Source organism: Lactuca virosa, chromosome 8, assembly GCF_052849685.1.
Source record: "Lactuca virosa cultivar CGN04683 chromosome 8, Lactuca_virosa_CGN04683_v6, whole genome shotgun sequence".
Taxonomy (NCBI): domain Eukaryota; kingdom Viridiplantae; phylum Streptophyta; class Magnoliopsida; order Asterales; family Asteraceae; genus Lactuca; species Lactuca virosa.
In genome coordinates, this window is record NC_136433.1 from 109,498,529 (window position 1) to 109,523,425 (window position 24,897).

General features: G+C 37.4%; 2 protein-coding genes and 1 non-coding gene across 6 annotated transcripts; 2 read left to right on the forward strand and 1 right to left on the reverse strand.

The window, feature by feature from the left end:
• Window positions 1-2,904: 2,904 nt before the first annotated feature.
• LOC145129479 (tubulin-tyrosine ligase) lies at window positions 2,905-7,061 on the forward strand. Its single transcript, XM_079064215.1, has 15 exons — window positions 2,905-3,259; window positions 3,454-3,696; window positions 3,801-3,925; window positions 4,008-4,224; window positions 4,318-4,443; window positions 4,551-4,807; window positions 4,894-5,001; window positions 5,078-5,219; window positions 5,307-5,469; window positions 5,565-5,722; window positions 5,796-6,119; window positions 6,209-6,283; window positions 6,379-6,448; window positions 6,671-6,828; window positions 6,912-7,061. The coding sequence occupies exons 1-15, from the start codon at window positions 2,981-2,983 to the stop codon at window positions 7,059-7,061; spliced, it is 2,595 nt and encodes an 864-aa protein (XP_078920341.1). The 5' UTR covers window positions 2,905-2,980.
• Window positions 7,056-10,185, reverse strand: LOC145129481 (protein FIP1-like). Of its 4 annotated transcripts, none has more exons than XM_079064219.1 (13): window positions 9,809-10,185; window positions 9,366-9,453; window positions 9,155-9,263; window positions 9,026-9,075; window positions 8,787-8,853; window positions 8,368-8,440; window positions 8,240-8,295; window positions 8,072-8,168; window positions 7,888-7,975; window positions 7,732-7,794; window positions 7,600-7,659; window positions 7,430-7,522; window positions 7,056-7,340 (listed from the first exon to the last, which is right to left on the reverse strand). In XM_079064219.1, exons 1-13 carry the CDS (start codon window positions 9,862-9,864, stop codon window positions 7,176-7,178), a joined length of 1,065 nt encoding a protein of 354 aa, XP_078920345.1. In that variant the 5' UTR covers window positions 9,865-10,185; the 3' UTR covers window positions 7,056-7,175. The 4 variants fall into 4 exon arrangements, with proteins under 4 accessions (XP_078920345.1, XP_078920343.1, XP_078920346.1 ...); XM_079064217.1 differs by having other exon boundaries at window positions 7,888-7,978; XM_079064220.1 differs by having other exon boundaries at window positions 9,155-9,259; window positions 9,362-9,453.
• An 11,366-nt stretch (window positions 10,186-21,551) lies between these two features.
• Window positions 21,552-21,658, forward strand: LOC145135297 (small nucleolar RNA R71). Its single transcript, XR_013719760.1, has one exon. It is a non-coding gene; the product is annotated as a small nucleolar RNA R71 (small nucleolar RNA).
• The last annotated feature ends 3,239 nt before the right edge of the window (window positions 21,659-24,897 follow it).

Here is a 24,897-nt window from a genome sequence, read left to right on the forward strand (position 1 = left end):
ACGTGGAATCAAGAAGCAAAAGTTGGCGCCTTGGGGCTGCTATGGTCGATGGTGGTTCTTGCCGGAGGCGCTGCCTTGCCAAGTCGACAGCTGCAGAAGATCGCCTTACAAGAGCGGTCCGACGGTGATGGCTACAACCGACGGCTGCAATCGATCCATCCATTCTGACGACGACCAAAGTTGGAGCTGCTGCTGGTCTGTGATGAGCGGTGAAGGAGTGGCGGTGCTTGGTTGCGTCGGTAGGCTGATCGATTGGCGATGCATTGTTGGATGCCGGTAGTGATGATACGGATCTTGCGGGTCGCCGACTCTGCAATTTGTTGATGATAGGGCATGGTCCGGCTGTGACGGTGATTTGGTTGATGATAGGGCGGGACGCCAACTCTGCAATTAAATGAAGTTTCTGAAAAGCTATGAACTGAGGGTGGGTTAAAACCCATCAAAATTTCTCCTCCCTTCTCTTTTTCCTTTTAAACTGCCTTGTAAAATATACAAGCCATACATCTATGTGTACAAATAGCTGTTACAGGGATGGGATAACACAAAGAATCATAGCTAAAAACGATTTTTGATAATATATGAACTGAAAATGAAACAAAAACTCTTAAAAACTTCTTTTCTTCCCACTTGCTGGACAAATCCCATATTAAAAGTGAAAAACGGATCTGAGGTGGGATGTTGCTCATAAAACTTCTTTTTCTTTTCAGCTTGCTCAACAAGCTATCAAGATATGAGCAAAGAGCAGATCTGGAGGAAATTTTCGTTTTTCTCCTCTAAACTTCTAAAGAAAAAACACCAAAAATATAAAAAGTGGTGTAAAAATTCGAGTTTTCTCCTGATTTTATGAACTGAAAAATAAGAGTGACAACTCATAAAACTTCTTTTCTTCTGAAACAAACCCCCAAGATATAAACAAAAAACAGATCTAAGAAAGTTTTTGCAGATTTGGGGAGTATTTGAGTGAAGAAAATCATGTAGATCCATAGATCTGAACTAAACACGAAATGAATCTAACAAAGTTTTATCCTCACTAAACCTTCTTTACTCTTTAGCTTGCTCAACAGATCTGAAAATCTTTTGTTTTCCATCTCTAAGCTTCTAGAGGAAGCATCAGATAAACAACTTGAATGAAGTTGTACATGAGAAATCAGAAACCAAAACCGATTTTCTTGAAAATGAACAAGCAAAAGAGATAAAGACTTGTAAAATATTGTTTGTTCTTCAACTTGGTGAATAAAATTCGAAAATATGAACAAAGATGGGGAAAAACTCATAGAAATCTCTTTTCTCCCCAACTTTCTGAATAATCCAACAAAGATGGATCTGATAAAATCTTTTAACTTGAGAATTGCTCAAATAAACTAAAACAAGACATATTTAGATATCTGAGCAAAAACAAAGTAGATCTAACGATCTGAGAAAAAAACGCAACATATATAACGATCTGAGCAAAAAACTAAACAGATCTGAAAGATCTTGGCGAAACCAAATCGATCTGAACAGATCTTGGTAGAAACCAAATGGATCTGAACCAAAATGGTGGGTAGAAATGAACAGATCTGAACAAATCTTAGATGAAAACACATCAGATCTGAACAAATCTGGGCAAAATCGAGCTTGAAACCAACTCAGGCTTTTGCTACTTGCTCGAATCCGGGATGGCGCCAAATGTTGCGACATCGACCTCCTGCGAGTCTTCTGGTCTTCTGCTACGGCGGAGATCTGGACATCACAGTGCAAAGTCGTTAGAGCCGTCCCAGGGACTGTGCCCCGGGAGCGGACTTCGACGGTCAAGTTAGATCAGCTGAAAGATCTGATATGGTTCTTCATAGCTGGAAAGGACCATCTTGGTGCTAGTGGTGGTGTATGGTGGTTGACGGCGGCGAGTGGCGGTTGAGCCACCCGGCCGGAGTGTAGTGGCGGCTGAGCCATGAGGGAAGAACCCTAGGGAAAAGTCCTAGGGAAAAGGTATTGGGAAAAGTCCTCTTTCATGGAGGAATCACTATTCTATTTATAGTGGACAATTAGGTCAAGGGGAATTAGGTCAGGCCTTGGGCCAGCCCAATTCAGGCCCAACTAGCAAGGAGCTGGGCAAGGCCGCCCGGAGGCGCCGGGCGGGTCTGGCGGGCGCGCACCAGGAAAGGATGACAGGGGAGCGCCAGGCGAGGGAGCGCCTGGCCGAGCCGGCAGGAGAGTCCCCTGCAGGGCTGGCAAGGGAACGCTAGGCAGGGCTGGCAGGAGTGTGCCAGGCTAGGCTGGCGCGCTAGAGCAGTCTAGGCCATGCCAATGGACCATATATCATCATATTGAAAACATTTTTATTGTATAGTGTTTCTATTTTGATTGTTTAGTTGTGTATCAATTTACTCGATATAGGGGTTAGTGAGAAAATGTTACGATTTCTCTATTCTGTTGTGGAATAGCCTAAGTTACCGGTAGAGCATCGTTATGGTGTGGTCCTCGAGAGAACATATGTTTTGGTTCTTTATGGCCTTAGGGGTGTAGCTATAATATTTCACGATTGACTCTTCTAGGAAGTACCCTTAGTTAGCGTTGGATCGGATGCGAAAAATAAAAAACCACGATACCGATCTAGTCTGGACCGAACCGAGACAAGCAAAGACCGTCATTGACCAAACTAACAAAATCCATTTCGGCAAAAACCAATTGGAGAGTGACTTTGGGGCCTCTACCGTCTCTGCTCTAAGATCACATTCTACTACAATGTCTTTTGAATTAAAAAGACATAATCGTTGGATTGAGTGGACTTAGAATTCCATTTTTGGGCTTATTGTTAGACTCGGGAGTTGTGACGTTGGGACTTGGGGGTCTAGGAGAAAGGCCCAAATCGATTAAAGTGGATAGCCCAGGTAAATTTTTAAACACCTTTACCTGTCGAGTGTCGAGTGCTGTCGGAAAACCCTTTTGTTAAACCCTCTCCACTCGCCAGCACAACACACAAACGAAAACGTCCTCCGTCATGGCCGATGCCGGAACTATTCGAACATTTGAAGATTTTCTGAAGGTTCATGGTCTACTACTTGCAGCTGCCGGTATTCCTCAGTCACTTTACCGGAAACTCTTTGAGAAGCTGTCTACTGAAACTTTCGATGGCGGCAATTACTTCCTGGTGGAGCCGGTAGAGGATGGACGCCAAAGGCGTCTTGTTCTCACCACCTCGAATTCCATGGGAAAAGAATCTAACATTTTTCTCGTTGATCATGCTTTGTCCTTTCGACTTTCGGATGCCCCCAAACAGGTTAAGTTGCTTCCAATACAGTCTTCTGTAATTTTATCGTGTTCGAGTTCGGATTAAGCGATTAAGCCTTCATTATAAGTGAACCGACATCGATGGGATTCATTGTATACTCAACTTACATTTTGTTAAGACCAGGCTGCATCTTCTATTGTGTTTATCTACATTGATTTGAATTGTATGTACTGTTTTAACAGCTGCAAGAAGTTCCAGGGTTGGTAGAGAGAATGGCTTCATTGATGTGTGTGGATATTGATTTGAATTCAGACGATGAAGATGCAGATAAAGAGGATATCAAATTAACTGCTGTGGAAATCGTGGAGAGAGAATTGGAGAAGGTGAAAAAGGAGGGGCCTGGTGCAGTGGTGTGGTTGGAACTCGAGGATCTTGACATTGATGACGATCTATTTGTGTCCCTTGATTTACCTACCAAATTTCCTGTATGTCACCATTGCTCACATTCTCATCTCTTTCATGCATCTCTTTTCTTGAGAACTCCACCACTGATGCATCAGTTTTACTTTTTGGTGCTCAAATTCTATAGGACTTAATTGCACTTAGTCTGTGCAACAACAAGCTTAAGTTCACCGAGACAATCACCAAGGAAATTGTGAAGTTCAAACACCTTAGAGCTCTCTGGCTAAACAATAACCCAATCCTGCAGAATTTGTAAGTGATTGCTAAAGTTTTTAATCATCGCTGTTGGTGTGAAACAGTAAAAGAGATAAAACTGAAGTACTTTTTCCTCTAGTGATGATCATGGTGCAGATGCTATTATTCATAATTTCCCAAGACTTGAAATCTTGAACTCATCTTTTACACGAAAATACACGGGCTGGGCTTTGGGTTTCTGTGGAGGAATTTATGACAAAGACAATCCGGGATGTGGACATGATGATGATAACCACTCGTTGCAGGGTTTGACTTCTCTTGACCTTTCAAACAGACATATTCACAGCCTACACATGGTATAATCAGATCATCATCCACACTACATTTATTTCCAACTATTCAATGGTTTTCTACATATTATTTACTTCCACTTTGCAACTTTTTTTTAGGGGTTTTCACCTGATGCTATGCCATCTCTTTCCTACTTAAATCTTCGAGGAAATCCATTAGATGATCACTCTGTATCTGATTTACATCAACATCTAAAAGCCTTTACCAGCTTACATGCAATTGAGGTATCTTCAATCACTAAAGCTCTCATCTTTATATATATATATATATATATATATATATATATATATATATATATATATATACATTGCTAATTCTATGTATGTGATAGGTGGACATTCCTGGACCTCTAGGAGACAGTGCAATCAAGATTGCTGAATCTCTTCCTAATCTTTCTTTACTAAATGGTGTAAACACATCAAAAGTACTAGAATCTGGAAAAAGTGTGATTGATTCCATGCTTCTTCCTCGTCTTCCTGAATGGGCTTCTGGTGAACCCTTAATTGATCGTGTCTTGAATGCCATGTGGTTATACTTAATGTCTTATAGATTATCAGATGAAGAGAAGATTGATGAGACTTCTATATGGTATGTATGACAACTCAACACTCTTTAAATCATTTAACATTTTATCAATATCTTGTAAATGACTTTTTTTATGACATTATTTGTAGGTATGTGATGGATGAATTGGGTTCAGCTCTTCGACACAGTGATGAGCCAAATTTCAGAGTATCACCATTCCTATACATGCCTGAGGGAAAACTTGAGTCAGCAGTGAGGTCAACTTATCTTATTACCATGATTAGAGTCTGTTAACCATGATTACAATCTGATTATAATGGATTACATTTTCAGCTTCACGATTCTTTGGCCTACAAAAAATGTTGAAGATGGTGATGAATGCACTCGTGATTATTTATCTGGGATTGGAGAAAAGAAGCAACGTTCTGCTAGACTAACAGCTTGGTTTCATACCCCACAGAAGTACTTTATCAAAGTATGTTTTTGACTTTTTTTTTTATACTAAGATCATCTTTGTAATTATGAAATGATCTTTAATGTTTACATGTCATCAATTATACAGGAGTACGAAACATTTTGGCAGAATTTGAGATCAATAAGTTGTTCACCAGTTAATAAGGCATCTAGAACTGGTAGTCTGGCACGCAGTGATAGATGTCCTCTTCGTGTTTATACAGATATTCCACAAGTGGAAGAAATCTTGACACACCCAGGATTTATAATCAGTACGTGTTACTTACTCTGGGATTTTGACGTGAGCTCTTTATTTAAAATTATTATTGTTCCTGTTTTTAATTTTTTGTATTTTTTATGGTTATAGCAAGTGAACCAAAGGAAGCGGATATCATATGGACAAGCATGCAGGTGGATGAAGAAATGAAGAAGGCTGTAGGCCTAAATGATCGACAGTGCATGAATCAGTTCCCTTTTGAAGCATGTCTTGTTATGAAACATCATTTGGCAGATACAGTTCAGAAGGTGATAATAATTGTATATATTTATGATGAAATTTTTGGTGACATGGAGTGATGGATACATATTATTTTTACAGGCTTATGGATCTCCTGAATGGTTTCAGCCTACTTATAACCTTGAAACACAATTAACACAGTTTATTGGTGATTATTATGTACGTGAAAACAAAGGGGATGACAATTTATGGATTTTGAAGCCTTGGAATATGGCAAGAACTATAGATACAACGGTTACTGGGAATTTATCTGCTATTATACGGCTCATGGAGACTGGCCCTAAAATATGTCAAAAGTATATTGAAAGCCCAGCTTTGTTCAAGGGGAAGAAGTTTGATCTTCGGTATATTGTTCTTGTTCGCAGTATGAACCCATTGGAGTTGTTCATCACCAACATTTTCTGGGTATGTAAAATAGTCAAAAGGGTAGAATATTCAAAAGTCAAAAGGGTTGCTGGATTTAATTCATTATTTACATACACACCTCTTTTCAGGTGAGACTAGCAAACAACACGTACACTTTGGATAAGAAGAGTTTGTTTGAGTATGAGACACATTTCACTGTTATGGTAAATCATTTTGCTTGCTTCTCTAGTCTACTGATCTTATTAGTTTTGTAAATTGCTGTAATGGCTAATGGTGGTGTTATTTTCAAAACTATCAGAATTACAGGGGAAAATTGAATCATATGAACACACCAGAGTTTGTAAAAGAATTTGAGCAGGAACATCAAGGTTTGAATGTCTTACCTTTTCTCTAGTATGTAAGAGGGAATGGAATGGAGAATCGCGATGGAATGAAATAAATACATCTTTTTTCTTTATCTACCATTTTAGCTTCAATTAGGCATCTAATTGTACATAGATACCTTGTTCATTCCATTCCATTCCATTCCTTTGTGATTCATAGCAAACAGACCTTTGGTTCTTTTGAATGATCTTCTTTGATGATTGCAGTTGAATGGTTAGAAATTCATTCAAGAATTAAACAGATGATCCGAATGGTGTTTGAATCAGCGACTTTAGTCCACCCAGAGATGCACAGTACAATGTCTAGGGCTATGTATGGTGTGGATGTCATGCTTGATCGCTCTTTCAAACCCAAATTATTGGAGGTATGCATATATGTTTTTAATTTAATTTAATTCTTCTTCTTTAAACTTATATCATACACATATATAATGGTTTTTATTAACAGGTTACCTACTGTCCGGATTGCACTAGAGCTTGTAAATATGACATGGAAGCCATTACAGGTGGAGGCGAGATCATCAAAGCTAAAGATTTCTATAACTACGTGTTTGGTTGCTTGTTTTTAGATGAAACAACTCATGTATCCGCATTATGAAAACAAACCAGTAACTCTAGATATATTATCATATTGTAAAATTGTATTTCTTTTAAAAAAACAACAGAAGAGATTTTTTCTATTTTACAAACTTGTAACAATTCTGGTCATATGTTACCGGAGTGGATGACCCATGTTTTGGAGGGTTTTGAATGACGTCATCTTTTTTTGTAATTCCAGTTTGGACATGCGTTCAAGCTCCAATGCTCGCTCAAGCTTTGCTGCTCTGGTACTCCATTCTGCTAGTATGCCCCTCAGTCTTTCATTTTCCTCCATATACTTTATTTATATTTCATTCACAATAAATAATAAAGACTTTAGAATACAAGTAATATATAATTTCATGAGATAATGAAAAAAATAGACACCTGATTGTTTGTATTACGTGCACTCTGGATATCGGCCTCCTTTTCAGCAACCAGAGATCGAGCAAGTCTTAATTCAGATTGCAGCTGATTCATCTAGATATATATACATATATTTTTAATAAAAAGTTATCCCCCAAAATTCAACTTAAATGACACAATTAGGTGGTTACCTCAGCTGAAAGTGTTCTTAACTCTTGATCACGAGCTGCTAATAAATGAGCAAGATCAACCTACAAAACAAGGCAATTAATTCTCTAACATTACAAAATTTGTTCTAGTTTTCATAAAACCAAATTTATTACCTGAGGTGTCATGCCATCACCAGATTTCTCATATTTGCTTAAACATTCTTGCAAGCGAAGAATCTACATTGATAAAAATGGTTTGGTTTTAAAGGTGTTGGTTCAAGAAGAAATAATTATGGGAAAATTTCTGTTAGTATTATTATTATTATTTACCTCCTCACTTAAAAAGTTGAGGTTTTCTCTTTGATACTGTAACAAAGCCATTTGCTGATCAGAGAGATAGCCACCACCATCATGATACCTGCTGTGATTAGTTTTTGTGATTCACTGATTCTATTATGGGATAATAATCATAAATCATAATCATAATAATAATAATAATTGTTAGTGCATTCACCTCAAGCCTTCCAGAGAGTTTGATGGTTGAAGTGGAGAATGCAAGGACTTGACAACATCAGGTTGGGATTCTAGTGTATTGTACTGGTGTACATGACCTGCAGGTGTCAAATACTATTATTTCAGTTGAGTTCTACCATGGATGAAATTGAAATGAAGGAAAACTTGCCAATGTAGACTCCCATGAAAGACCCAGCAAAGATAGCTTCAACCAACATGATAATCCTGAATATAATTTTAAAAAATTATATAAATATTATGTTTTAGTTTCTTAGATTCAAAGGGGAGGTGTGGTACCTGAGCATTAAAGGAATGGAAAGAATTCTTAGATATGGCTCCCAAACCATGATAAGTAGCATTGCACATGTACCTGGAAATTAGTTGATATGACAGACTTTGATGTCAAACATAAACACTTAATAATATGTTACCATTGGAATAACATTCTTAATAATAGATGATGTATTTTTGCAAAACATTTCAGATATATGATGATAAATTAGTTAAGTTTATTTATTTATTTATTAATTTTATTTTTAAAGAAAAGAGTATTAAAGAGGAAGTGTGATTATTTTTTTCTCTTGCCATTTGACGTATTCACTCATCATAGTAAGTTAATACGTTTTTTGTAGTATATATTCAAAGTAAACAACTGCCATCAAAGGGCAAAAGAACAAAATGCTTTTGTAGGAACTGTGTAATGAAGATAGACATACCATATGAAAAACTGGCAAAGGGCATACGAACAACATGCTTCAATTTTTGACTGAAAATATAGTAACCCTACATAAAAGAACATTAATCTTATGCAATCATCTTAGAACAACATCTCACATTTGTTTCATTTCACTGAAATCTGTTTAGCCAAAATGAACTTTTACAGTTGTACTTGTCTACATTTTTTAAAAATATTCCTCAAGTGATTAAAACATAAAGAATGTAGAAGAAATACTACCTGTAATCTTATTTTCTGGACTTGATAAACCATATATTGCTGGAAGATGCCTGTAAGGGAAAAAAATCTTTGTGAACCACCAGTCGTCCAAAAATAAACAATAAAATAACACGAAACAAAAGAGAACACCTGTGATGATTAATAGAGTGACGTCACAGGTGCAGAGTATCTGTAATGTCAAGTATTTCTCAGATTGGAACACCCATGGAGCTCCAACACCTAGTATAGCATAACCTGACTAGAATCGAAGAGAATCAAACCAAAGTTTAAGTTAACTCAAAAATGGAAGTGTTTAAAAATCTCCGATTTTGTATTCAAAAACCAGGAAATGATCACTTGCCAAAAGTATACAGTACAATATGCTACCAGCAATGCTTGTACATTTCCGATCCCCATACGAAGGAGCTTCATTCGATGCATCAAGGAATCTATGGAAAAAGAGGAGACGAGTCATGAATAGTACCAACTAAACTGGATTAGATTAGTTCATGTAATTACAGTGTAACTAATATCGACGTCATGACGCATTGAATAAGCAAGTGCAACAGAAACGAGACATCATCATCCAACGAGAGGTTTAATTTTATACTCCAAAGTCCAAACCACAAAATTACAGAAAAACTCGTAGTAATTTAGCTTAATCTGTCTGTCTAATCAATTGGAGACAATCAAACGATAACATAACGCCGATACAACACTCTAATGATAGAATCATAACTTCGAGAATCGGCATTGTGATAGAAACATAAACTGTAAGCTATCATATATATAAATACAACTTACAGATAATTATCGTCTGGAGATGCAAGGTTGGAAGCAGCGTATCGGTCCGTGGACATGATCTTCGGACCTAAATTAGGGTTTCCAGATTCCACTTCGATTTTCAGACAATTCGAATAAGAAAGTATTGTGTGTGAATTTGCAGTAATGATCGTCTGTTTTCGGTTAAGAAACTGAGAACGAATGAGTATATCGCCGATGGAAATCGAACAAACCCCAGAGCAAAATTATTACGGGTTTCCGTCGGGTGATAATGACCCAATTCGCCGTCTGATTACAGTTCCTTCTTCTCCTTGGTAGGATCTAATATAAGTTTGGGAAATTCTATTTACATTCTTCCCGTTTATTTACACTCTCTGTCGAGTGTCGACAATTCTCCTTCTTCCTTTATTATTATTATTATTATTATTATTATTATTATTATTATAAATCGTTTTATTTATATATTTTATTTTATTCAATGAACAATGTTGTTTTTAGAATTTTTAGAAGTTGTGTCATGGTTGTTGATAAAATCAACATCTAATTGAGTTAGATCAAACATCTTTTTATATTACCCATTAAAAGGTGTATCGGGGTTATTAGATCGGATAAAAAACTATAAATTGTGACATCAAATAATCTAAATGTGATTAAAAACTTCAAATTGTGACATCAAACAATAAACAATTTGAATGTGATCCGAGTATGATCCAACATCTAATTAAACTCAATAGAAAACATATCAATGAGTCTAATCTAATGTGAATTTGACCCAACATCTAATCAGAAGACATATAATCATTAATTAAATCCGTAAAAGGCATATCAATTAGTCTTTTAAACTACAAATCTTACATGAGTTCATCACTCTATACACTTTGATATACTTTTTGTTAGTTCTATCTTGAAACAGATATTTCTTTGTATTATCGGAATGTAAAGTTTACATATGTTATTTTCTTGAAATAGGAAAATAATTTACCATATTTTGAAGTTAAATAAATAACAATGTATATTTTGCTTATTAAACACAAAAATAATTGACGATTTAATTATTGCAATATAAAAAAATCCAAACACTACCTTGTGCAGGCTAATTTATGAAGCTTAAATATGTAATTCTTATTATTTTATTCATATCCGTACGTCTTCTTAAGTCATGATAACCATGTTTGAAACACATCCAAAAATCAACTAAAATGAGATATTTGATGCGGAAAAAGTCTTGATAACTAATTCTTTGCCATTAAGTAAAGATTTCGCGTAACGCAAAATATCAAATACAATATTTAAAATACATCTGAAACATGTGCATGGACTACGACAAACTTTGAAATGGGGTTCCTTTTGTACGTTAAACAACATTTTGATTAAACTTACAAGTTACAAATAAAAAATAAACACGCCTCAAAAGATTTTACTATGCTAATATCACTACACATACGATCTATCCAAATATAGATTTGGGTTAAGCGTCATAAAAATTTGGGTTAATATTTTTAGGTTCTTATTACATCATTGTGGTAGATTGTTGTTAGAGATTTGGGGTTAAAAGTACTTGTAAATTCTGATATCGTGTTTTATACTTTCAAATCTAAGTATTTGGGTGGTACTCTCAAATCCTTAATTGAATAATACTCAAAAATTTGAGAGTAAGAAAAGAAAACGAGAGGGTATGTTTTTCGTCCATTGTACCAAAATTTGCATAAATATGTCTTATGTCTAAAACTATCACAAGACAATTTCACAACTGACACAAAAAACAGGGCATTAACCACTAGTGTCCCAAAACTGTCACCAACAGTCAAACTTGACACAAAATGGTCGTTTTAACTACTAGATAATAGAGTAATCCTGCAAGTAAAACACCAAACTGTAAAACCAATGTGAACTGTTCCAACGCGTTCCGATGTTAGACGTTTCGATGTGTTCCGATGTGTTCCAATTCTAAGGAAGTGAAGAGTACCCGTTCCAACTAGTTTCGATCCTTCGGAAATGAACAGTACCATTCCAATGAGTTCCGATTCATCAGACTATTTCTATTCCAAAATTAGTTCCAGTTCTGAAATCATCTTCGGTTCCGATATCAATTCCATTTTGAAATCATTTCAGTTCCAATATCATTTCCATTGCAAAATCATTTTCGGTTCCGATATCAATTCCATTCCGAAATCATTTTTCCCTTACTTTGAATCTTGTATAAACTTAAACAAGTGTGTACTCCAAACATTTCTTACTTGTTTAATATTCATCAAAATCGATTTTGGTCAACAAGTTAATCCATTACACTTCAATACAATTAATGAAACAATTCACCAACAAACATCCCCCATTTAAGTGTAATATTGATTAACTGTAACGTCCCAAAATTCAAGACCAAAAATTTCATTTTCCATAATAATAAAACCACCAACCACACATGTTCAAAAAAACATAAAGGAAAATCAAAGTAAGTCAATCGATCATCTCAATACATCAAAGTCATATAAGGCGGAAATAATGGTGTGTGGGCGATGCAATCACCCCGAGCTCTTCCCTTTCGATCTGGAAGTACCTGAAACATAAATTGAAAAACCGTAAGCACGAAACTTAGTGAGTTCCCCAAAATACCTCATACTATACATATCAAACATACAATGAGCCATGCCCCACAACCATCGGGCCCCGCCCGGAACAAATCTGTTAGTAACATGCGATGGGCCCCGCTCAACACACTCATCAGGCCCCACCTGGCATCGAGCCCCGTACGGTATACATACAAACACATACAAGACATGCAAGGGTCACAAAGACAACTAGCATACTATAATATAATCCACTGGGCCGACATTGGTGCCTTCGACCCACAAGTACAGTGACATCTATCATACTATAACACACTCATTAGGCCCCACCCGGTACACATACAACACATGCAAGGTCACACAGAGAGCTAGCAAACCAATAACCATAAATCATGGGCCGACATTGGTGTCTTCGACTCGCTAAACACTAGGATGAGACTCACCTCAAACTGAAGAAACAAACAGATAAATGCTCGGACTACTGATCCGGGAACCCTCCGCACTAAATATCATCAAATAATACCCTAATTAACCGGGGCCCCGTCCAATGACACCCAAAGGCCCAATATGGCCCAAATTCCTAAATGATGACCAAAGCCCATTATGGACCCAAATCCCAGAAGGACCAAAACCCCATAATGATCCAAAGTCAGAAAGACTAGTGGCCCAACAAGGCCTAAAAACCTAGTAGTCCAAATATGGCCCAAATCTCAAAAGTCAACAAAAAGTCAATGGTTGCTGAGTACACCCGGCGTACTCAGACTTACACCTTGCGTACGCCCTCCTTGGCTAGTACGCGCTGCGTACGAGCAGGGTACGCCCAACGTACTCCATAACCAACCCAACTCACCATTAAGTGCTTAATCGGTTAAGCCACTAAGTCTAATTCTCAGATCTGATCTTAAATGATGTCTTAACACGTAAAGTTGGCAACTTTACTCCTTTGCATGTCTTAATGGGACTCAATACTCAATAAAACCCATAATAAGAACCCTAACTCATGCATGGTCCAATATAACACATCAAGATTGCATTTTTATGAACAAGGGACCTCCAAAATACTAAGATCTACCATCCTTAGCTTATGGAGTAGCTCATACTCTCATGCATGACTTAAAGGACCATAAAAAACACAAAAACAAGCCCTAACTAGATCTATCAAAATGAACCGTCAAGTTAAGAGATTTATACCTCAAAAAGTTTTCCAAGTTGGTGATGATTCTGGATCCACAAGCTCTAGCCACACCAATGCATCTTCCAAGAGTTCTTCTTCCTTCAAGATCACTAAAAACACCTTCAAAGTTCACTTCCAAGCTCAAAACACTCAAAAGGCAATTAGGGTTCGTTCTTAGGGTTTGGAGAAGTGGAGGTTGGTCATAAGAAGGTCCAAGAGTGACTTAAGGTGTTTAAATAGGGCACAAACCCTAACAATTAGGGTTTTCCCTTGGTGACCGTACGCCCATCGTACCTCCACGTACGTCCCGCGTACGTGGGCGCCTCCGCGGCCAAGCCATCGAGCCAGTACGCCCAACGTACTCGGCTAGGGACCAAATTGAAAGGATTTTTAAAATGAAGGGCTAAAAGGAAAAATACCCGAAATGCAAATGTTACATTAACTTAAAACAAAACATAATAATAACAAAGTGATGCATAAATTCTAACTTGTGAATACATGAAGATAATACACACAACCCTTTACATTCTCATAAGTTCTAACTTGACACTACATTTTACTACCTTGTGTCCCATCATTCAATAAGCATATCAAAGTCAAGACCCAACTTCTTCAAGCAGCTAAAATTCATGCTTATATAGGTAGTTCTTTTGTTCTTGCACCTGTAAATGCATTTTTTTTAAAGAACTATTAAGAAATAAAAATTTCAAACCTCCTTAACTTGCAGTATTGAACACATACCTTGGGATGATAATAATAATGTGTTACAATCTTTAAATATTAATCTTTCTGCATTGAATTCAACATCTAATATTACATTAGATGAGAATTGGGTGGACTAGATGTGCACGGAAGTACCCACTAATTTTAATATTTATAACCTAACAAACTTAGACTAACTATGCACTTGTAGGCAGTGTACCTAGTCAGATTACAGTATAGCTTAGGTAAGTCGGGTGTCGATCACAGGGAACGGTGTTATTAATTAATCTATTTACTACTAAATTAATCTAATTATTAACAAGCTAAAAAGGGGGTTTTTATCTGATTTTGCTTAACTCAAATTCAATCAATAATTAAAAGACACTCTTATCTAGTTCGAATCCACTTCGTCCTTACGGCTAGCTAATAATTATGGATTATTAAGTTGGATATTATTATATTACTAATTTAGGTCTAAATTTACCAATAGTTAATTAATTCATGTAAAACTATGTATGGTCACACACAATTAAACACAGAACCAATTATGTTTATGAATATGCTATGTAAGATTTATCATGCAAACACAATTATGGTCATAATCTATGTTCTCTAGCACAGCAAGGTTAATTACTTCAATTACTAACTAAGATTTTGGTCGATCCTAGCTCTAGCAATTCCATGTTCACTAAATTACTAGGTTATCAAGTTCATGCAGTTAATGGTCACTAAGCTACACATAACATGAGTTTAAGCGATTTAAGCAACAACATGAGCATGCTAGGTAACAATAAATCAAACACAAGCAATTCACCAACTAAATAAATCCATGTAAAGTTAGGCTATTCATAAGTTTGAAGCTTCATCTAGCTAGATAAGAGTAGCTAGATTCAGCTGCTCATAGTAGCATCTAACATATAAACACAACTCAAATAAGAAAACATGTCTATAAGCATCAAACAAGTAAACGAATTATGAACTTTTACTCTTTTTGGTGTTGAAAACCCTTTTCCAAGACCTTGCTTCTGCTGTAAATCGCCTCCTGGAACCTCTTCCTTCCGCCAAAAGTCTCCCAAAACGTAATGGAGAGGGGTTTATATATTTTCTGGAAAATCACGTTCCACGTCGTGGCAGGAAGCTCCACGACGTGACTTCAGGAATTATCCGTATTCACCAAGGATTCTTTCTTCGCGTACTTATCTTCTGAAAAGATCGATTCCACGTCGTGATTATCAAGTTCACGTCGTGGCCCCAGTATATTCCGTGAATTACTTCATCTTTTATGCTTCAAGCCTCCAATGTTCCATAAATTGTCACTTCTGGTCCCTTTCTTCTAAAATGCTTTATTTTGGCTGCAAATAACATTTTATCCTTATAAGTACTATAATTCTATGCAAATAACCAAAATATTAAATAGAATGTAGATCAATATTGCCTAGAACTATGTATAAATATGGCAATATCAAAATACCCCACACTTAGGCTTTGCTTGCCCTCAAGCAAATCTACTTATTTAAACTTAAACCTTCATCACTAGTATTTCATAGAACAATCCAATTCCAGCTCAGCCATTATGCCAAGACCTCAACGCATGCATTTGTGTCTAAATTTTTCCTAAGTAACCCCCCATACTTTAAATACTCACAATCTTCATAAACACTCGCCCACTTCTTTCGAACAATGCTCATTTTATGCAACCCTCCGAATCCATCCCCAGAAATCCTACTTAACCTCAAAGTATTTTTGTAAAGCTACCCAAGCATACATAAACTAGAGAATTATAACTTTTTAGAAGATACCAAAACTTGGAGCTCTTGAATTCTTCTTTTCTTTAATGTTTGATCTTTCACTTTCTTTGAATTCACCATCTTTGTGTAATTTTGATATCTTCAACTTTTGAAACTTCAGAATTTTCGATCTTTGATCTTCTTACTTTGATACTTGTATGCTCCAAAAATTATTCAATTTTTCACTTTTTTGGTAATTTATCTCTCTCTTTTTTTTACATGTATAACTCACTTTTTTATATCACTCAAAAACCTACATGCTTAAGCAAGCGCGCTTGACTTCAACCTTTATTGGTTAAGACATATCTTTCCTGGATACATTTCAGGTTTAGGCTGCTAACACATGTTGCATTTCTCAAACTAAGCATGGTTATGTTTTTGTTCCATGATTTCACTAAAATAAGGGAGGCCACAAATGCATTATAACATATGTCGGCTCAACTAAACATTTGAGCTCTTATCGGATCATTCCACTAGCAGGTACAGTTCAAATTATTACTACTAGATCCAATTAATAAAAATTTAAAATTTACCAAATTATCTAGCAATTTACTTTTTCTACCCCCTACCCCACACTTATGTCATACAATGCCCTCATTGTATGCTTAAAATAATATAAAAATTAAGAGCAAGGAGAAAAAGGAACAGACTCCCCTGGGATAGTGGCATGAACGAAACTCCAAAAGTGTGGAAAAACGTGCATCTCGAATATGGACCTCTTTAAAATAAGAACTCGGACTTGAAGCTACTGCATATGGTGGAGGCAAACGAACCACAATAGTCTTTAAAATGACCCCAAGAAGATGCGTGGAAAGCCATATGGAAAAACACCCAATGGTCTTCAAAATAGTGAAATGTACAGAAATCACGTCGTGGTGTATAATACCACGACGTGATATTGTATAAAAACGCGAACAGAATATCCCAGATATATCACTCCACGACGTGAAAATTTAATCACCACGTCGTGGAAACTGGACCATCAGAAAAGTAAGAGTTTCCACTGCTTCATTCAACGTAGCACCTTGACTAGCATCTTAATGGGTTAAGACTCTTCTAATGTTGTAAAAAAAAACACTTGTGGACTCTATCCTCTCTCTCTTTAACGCACCCCACACTTATTTCAAATTGTGGGTCACGACTCTTGACTCGACCTTACTCCTTTTCATGATTCCTTAGCAAGCTGCAATCAACCAAAAGAACTAAAAGAGTAACATAATAGTTTACTAAAGTCTTACATCAACAAACCAAGTTCAATATTAACTAACACCACATAAAACAAAAAACTAAAAACTAAACAGAAAAGAAATTAATCATCATCCTCTCGTCCCTACACTCCACTCGGTCCTTCCCCATCGTCCCTCGGGATCCAAAGCTCTTCCCATGTTGGAATATAAGGACATTGTGGTGGCACCGCAGGTGGTCGCACCACACCCATGTGGGAAAACATTGCTTCCAAAATTTGTGTGTTGTAATTCATCCCACCACGTAGATTATCCAAATATGATCCAACCCGGGTTTGAAACGGGTCGGTGGGTACTCCTCCCGGGTGACGGTCTCTCTCAACTTCTCCCCGGGCTCTAACGTTTCTTCGTCTTCTCGCAGGAGGTTGCTCGGGTTGTTCCACCTCTTGCTCTCTATCTTCCGAGGGTATAACATAACGTCCCCCGACATCAACCACCACGCGCATAACACCCAAAAACTGAATAGTCAAATCATTGTCTGGCAAACGGGTAAGGTTCCACACAAATTCTTGGGACAAAATCCCATATGACCGGGCAACACGGGTGACCAAATGTCCACCTGTAATTGGACTTCCTTGTCGTGAACTAACCGCTCTCTTTCCCAAAAACCTTGCTAGCATGTAAGGAATATCACGACACACCCCGGGAGTAATAATACTCCACAAAAAGAACAAATCTTGTAAAGAAACCTTATCACCGTGATGTTTATGATTGATAGAAAATATGATAAGGCGGTGAAAAAAACGATGCACCGGATTCCGAATTTGTGCCTCACTTGAATCACGAGAACTGTACTCGTGATTTGCGATAGTGCGCCAAAATTGAACATCAAAAATATCGGGCGCAAAATCCCGAACACAACCAAGTAAAAATGGAACAAAGAACGGGGATTGAGTCTCCACTTCCGTATAGATCCCCATGCGCCATGCAAATTCCCGGAGACTACACTCCCGATACACCCCGCCCAACCGAAAAACTAGTGCCCGGTTATAATCAAAATCCATGGTGCGTTCTTCAAAGTTCACAGTAGAGAAAAACTCCACTGATAATTCCCGGTACACGAGTTCTTGGATCGCGAACAAGTTCCTCCATCCATGGCAAGTAAAGGAAAAATGGTCTCCCTCGTATACTTTTGTCCAATGGCGCTCCAACTCAACAACCATTCCAACACCACCAAGCCATCCCCAGTCAATAATCGGAGCTATAGCAAACTCCCTATTGTATAACCACCCCAAACGGTTTTGATAAGACGTCAACAAGGCCTGTGAAATGGTTCGCGGAAATCGATATAACGGATGGATATTCGAGACATCAATCGGGTCATTGTCCTGTTGAACAGCCCTTCTAGGTGCCATCTTCCTGTAATGTTCAAAAACAAACCAAAACAAAAACAAAACACGTAAAATATGTTATCAAAAACAATGCAGAAAAGTTGTCGCCCAGGGATCACGTCGTGGCTTGGCTCGCCACGTCGTGGTCTTGCAGTCGGATCGTTGGTATCGATCGAACACTAATTACGCGATTCTACCCAAAAACAATACTTGGGGTTTGTTTCTATTGCTATTCTACGGGCATGCAACCTAAAAACAGTAACCAATTTCATCTAATTTCGGAAATCCTATCATTCACATAAACCCTAACCATGAAAATGTATAAATTGTAAGTAATATCTACAATTAATGGATGAAATACATACCAGATGGAGTAAAAGGACAAGAGAATGCAGGAAAATTGGAGGAAAAGTTAAAAAAAAAAATCGGTTGTGGGGACCTTTCTTCCGTTCGTGAGACAGTAAACAAATGGGGAAGAAGCTTGTGGTCAAAGGGGTTAATAACTGGTCCCCCCTGTGACTTTTAAAGGTCACGTCGTGGCAGGCTATACCACGTCGTGACTTTTAATAATAGATAAACCGGTCAAGTCGAATTCAGTCCCCAAATTGTTCCTTAAAATCACGACGTGGCTCTTCTGACCACGACGTGATTGATGTCTGGTCACAAAAATTTGCTAATCTAACAATTTTTATTTATGTTCTTTGTGTTCCAATTATTACCAAAGCATCCCACAACTAATTTTTTTACCAATTAATAGTCTATAGATGATGACTTGATAACCTTTTAAAAAAACGTAAAAACTAAAAAGAAAAGAAAAGAAAAAGCAAACCAAACTCGGGTTGCCTCCCGAGAAGCGCTTCTTTTTTAGGAGTCTTGAGCTGGACTCCGTGCCTCCTACGTTGAATCATCTGAAGAGTCCACCACTAGGATCTTTTGTTCCTTGAAACGCCTCTTGTAAGCTTGAACACGTCTTTTATACGCCTTTTTCGAATTTTCCTTTTTAGCTTTGACCTCGTCTCCATCAAGCTTGCGTTTAGTCCCTTTAGTCTTCAATTTTCCATCATTTTTAAGCTCCAAAGTATCCTTCTCTTCTTTCACCACTGGACTTGTTACTTTTGAAGTAACCTCCTCTTCATCACTCGACATCTCATCATCTTCCTTGCTCACCCAAGAAGTTGGATTCGTGTAGGCAATGACTTCAACCAAAAATGGAACAGATGCTCTCGGTTTTGTTCTTTTAACTTGTTGAATTGTTTTGATTTCTTCTTCCATGAGCTTCTCTAATTCTTCAAGTTCACTTTCTTCATCAATGTTGAAAACCTCTTCTTGAGCACGATTCCCTTGAAAGCCATCTTCTATCCCAAAAATTTCCTTTTCATCACCAACCCTCAAGGTGAGCTTAGACTCCCGAATATCAACAAGAGCTCCACCAGTGTTAAGTAACGGGCGACCAAGAATAATCGGTACATTGGGATCTTCTTTCATATCCAATACCACAAAGTCTATTGGAAAAATGAATTTCACAATTTTTACTAAAAATATCTTCCACAATGCCCCGGGGTTGTGTCACTGAACGGTTCGCCATGTGAATAGTCATCTTTGTAGTCTTCAACTTCTGGATATTTAATTTTTGATAAAACGAATAAGGCATCAAATTTATGCTAGCCCCAGAATCGGCTAAAGCATAAATCTTCATATTATTCCCAAACTCACATGGGAGAGTGAGTCGTCCAGGATCCCCCATTTTCTTAGGTATTTCTCCCAACACAACTTTTGAGCTTTGCTCACTTAGAATCACCTTAGAATTCTCCTTTAATTGCTGACGAGTGTCTAACAAGTCTTGTAGGAACTTAGCATATTCTGGAATTTTTGCAAGCGAATCAATAAAAGGAGTATTGATAGGAATACCCTTTAATTGCTTGATAAACTCCAGATGTTCTCTCTCCAGTGGACTGAGATTAGCTCTGGACGGGAATGGCAAAGGTGGTTTATAAGTCGAGACGGTTTCTGGAATTTTCTGATCAGACCAAGGCCACGACGTGGACATATGATTCCCACGACGTGGTTTCTGTAATTCAGCTACATTTTTGTTCTCGAATTTTAGCTTCTTCGGGTTTGGATCGGGGTGCTGGGGCTCCACTTCCAAGGCCTTTAGGAACTCAGAAATCGCCTCTTCTTCAATATCTATGGCCATTACGTGAGATTGGGTTTTATTTTCAGGATTTTTCGGGAATATTTTCTCATTAACCAAAGTGGTAAGTTGACCAAGTTGTACTTCAAGGTTATTAATGGAGGCTTGCTGATTCTTTATTAATGCTTGCTGATCTATCATTATTGCGTGATGATTCTTCATTATATTTCTTTGTTCTTCCATTGCAGCGTCAGTAGCATCATGTCTTTTTTTTCTGAAGCTTCCATGAATTTCATCAACATGGTCTCTAATTCTGTTTTCTTCTCAGCTAGTGGTTGCTCTCTTTGGTAGAAGCCCCGACCAGTTTGCCTAAATTTCTCTTCTTTTTGCTTCTTGTATTCTTCGTAAGGCAGCCATTCTTTCTTTGGTTTTCTCCAATCTTCATCATACTTGTCCCCACTTGAGTAGCATACTTGAGCTTTCTTGTTCCCATATTCATCCATATTGCAATCCTTTGTCAAGTGTGGGCCACTACATCTCTCGCAACCAACTCGAATTGCATGAATTGATTGGTCCATTTGAGTCAATCTCCTATCCATAGTGCTAAGCATTGCCATCACAGCAGCCATCTCTTCAGTTTGTGTACCTCCACTACCTTTCATTCCATCACATCCTGGGTTGTGATACTCACGAGAGTGCTTTGAAAATTCTCCAATCAGCTCCTTGGCCTGAATTGGGTTCTTCTTTGTTAGTGGTCCTTGTGAATCAAGGAGTTGTCTAGTCATGACATTCACCCCATCATAAAATATCGACATTTCTTGCTGAATATTCAGGTCATGTTGAGGACAATTCCTTAACAACCCCTTGTAGCGCTCCCAGGCCTCGTATAATGACTCCCCCAGATTTTGCTCAAAGTTGGCAATTGCCTTCTTGAGTTTAGAGATTTTGGAGGGTGGACAAAACTGATCTAGAAATCTCTAGCGTAATTGGGCCCATGTGGTGATTGTACCAGGTGGGAGTGCCTTTAACCAGTCTTTTGCTGCTCCCTTGAAAGTGACTGGTAGCATTCTTAGCAAAGCTGTCTCCCTTGGGATATTGGGAGTATTAAAATAATCCGCAATATCGTTCACCTCGTCTAAGTGTTTGAAAGCATCCTCGTGATCCTTCCCGTAAAATGGGATATCCTTAAGTGCAGTAAGGATATGTCCCTTCAACTTGAATGTTGCATTGGCAGGAATCGTAGGATGTACTAAACCCGGCCCCACATCATCTCGAATGTGCTTCTTGTAGTCCCCCATGGCCATCTCATCAATGTTTGCCATCTCGTTCTCCAGCTCGTTCTCGGGTTCACTTGTTTGTAATTCAAATTCAGGCTCGGTATCGTACGCGGACTCGGCTTGGACGGGTATTTGATCTAAGTGTTCAAGCTTGCTCTTGTTCTTTGAAGATGAACTTGACTCCTCCGTTTTCTTCCCCGACTTCTTTGAGAACACTGATTTGAACTCTTGTAAAGGTGTCTTCTTTGGTGTTTGATCTTCTTTCACGCTCTTATCCTTCTTTTTGTGAAGTGTAGACTCGGGATCTTCAAGTGGTGGTACCAAAGGTGTGTTAGAACCTCTGGTCATGAACTCCTGAAATAAGAAAATAAAATAAAACGTAAAACTGAACTAAGAAAAAGGAAAAAAAAATTGTGAATCACAGGTGTCACGTCGTGGAAGGATACTCCACGTCGTGACTTCTGTAAAAAAAAAAAAATTAAAACTATGCTTATAAAAATAACTTTTTTGTGGGTTTTACCCAAAAAAAAAATCGATTAATCTAAAGCAAATAAATAAACAATAAACTAAGCCGTTCCCCGGCAACGGCGCCAAAAACTTGATGTGCACGGAAGTACCCACTAATTTTAATATTTATAACCTAACAAACTTAGACTAACTATGCACTTGTAGGCAGTGTACCTAGTCAGATTACAGTATAGCTTAGGTAAGTCGGGTGTCGATCACAGGGAACGGTGTTATTAATTAATCTATTTACTACTAAATTAATCTAATTATTAACAAGCTAAAAAGGGGGTTTTTTTTATCTGATTTTGCTTAACTCAAATTCAATCAATAATTAAAAGACACTCTTATCTAGTTCGAATCCACTTCGTCCTTACGGCTAGCTAATAATTATGGATTATTAAGTTGGATATTATTATATTAGTAATTTAGGTCTAAATTTACCAATAGTTAATTAATTCATGTAAAACTATGTATGGTCACACACAATTAAACACATAACCAATTATGTTTATGAATATGCTATGTAAGATTTATCATGCAAACACAATTATGGTCATAATCTATGTTCTCTAGCACAACAAGGTTAATTACTTCAATTACTAACTAAGATTTTGGTCGATCCTAGCTCTAGCAATTCAATGTTCACTAAATTACTAGGTTATCAAGTTCATGCAGTTAATGGTCACTAAGCTACACATAACATGAGTTTAAGCAATTTAAGCAACAACATGAGCATGCTAGGTAACAATAAATCAAACACAAGCAATTCACCAACTAAATAAATCCATGTAAAGTTAGGCTATTCATAAGTTTGAAGCTTCATCTAGCTAGATAAGAGTAGCTAGATTCAGCTGCTCATAGTAGCATCTAACATATAAACACAACTCAAATAAGAAAACATGTCTATAAGCATCAAACAAGTAAACGAATTATGAACTTTTACTCTTTTTGGTGTTGAAAACCCTTTTCCAAGACCTTGCTTCTGCTGTAAATCGCCTCCTGGAACCTCTTCCTTCCGCCAAAAGTCTCCCAAAACGTAATGGAGAGGGGTTTATATATTTTCTGGAAAATCACGTTCCACGTCGTGGCAGGAAGCTCCACGACGTGACTTCAGGAATTATCCGTATTCACCAAGGATTCTTTCTTCGCGTACTTATCTTCTGAAAAGATCGATTCCACGTCGTGATTATCAAGTTCACGTCGTGGCCCCAGTATATTCCGTGAATTACTTCATCTTTTATGCTTCAAGCCTCCAATGTTCCATAAATTGTCACTTCTGGTCCCTTTCTTCTAAAATGCTTTATTTTGGCTGCAAATAACATTTTATCCTTATAAGTACTATAATTTTATGCAAATAACCAAAATATTAAATAGAATGTAGATCAATATTGCCGAGAACTATGTATAAATATGGCAATATCAGGACTTTAAACCCATCCCTACAGCCGCCTTGTGCACGAGATCTCTTGCTAACCCTTTGGTTAAATGATCAACATCTAATATTACATTAGATGAGAATTCGGTGGACTTTAAACCCATCCCTACAGCCGCCTTGTGCACGAGATCTCTTGCTAACCCTTTGGTTAAATGATCAGCTAAATTCAATTGAGTTCTAACGAACTCCACATATATCACACTAGTCATGATGAGCTCACAGATCATGTTATGTATAACACCTAAATGTCTAGACTTCCCATTGTACGCTTGACTATAACCCTTAACCAAGGTTGCAACACTATCACATCTGATAGAAATGGTAGATATCGGTTTGGGCCATAAATGAACTTCATAAATCAAATTCCTTAGCCACTCAACTTCTTTACCAAGACCAGATAAAGCTACAAACTCAGACTCCATGGTTGAGTTAGTAATAGAAGTATGTTTCTTGGATGCCCAAGAAATGACACCACCTCTAAGAAGAAACACATAACCACTTGTAGATGAGTGATCTTCTACGTTGTTAATCCAACTGGCATCTGAATAACCTTCCAAAACAAAAGGATATCCACTATAAGTTACACCATAATTCATGGTCCCTTTCAAATACTTAAATACTCCACTCACATCTTGCCAATGATGTGAACTAGGATTACTAGTATATCAACTAAGTCTTCCCACAACATATGTTATATCAGGCCTAGTGCTAATCATGACATACATCAAACAACCAATATCCATTGAGTATTCAAGTTGAGACACTGGAGATCCTTTATTTGGTAGAAGTTTAAGACTAGGATCTATAGGAGTGCTAACAGGAGAGCAATTCTCAAAATTAAACTTTTTCAATATCTTCTCAACGTAATGAGATTGAGAAATTGAAATCCTATTGTTTCCTTGTTTAATTCTTATACCAAGTATCACCTCTGTCTTCCCCAAGTCTTTCATTTCAAAAT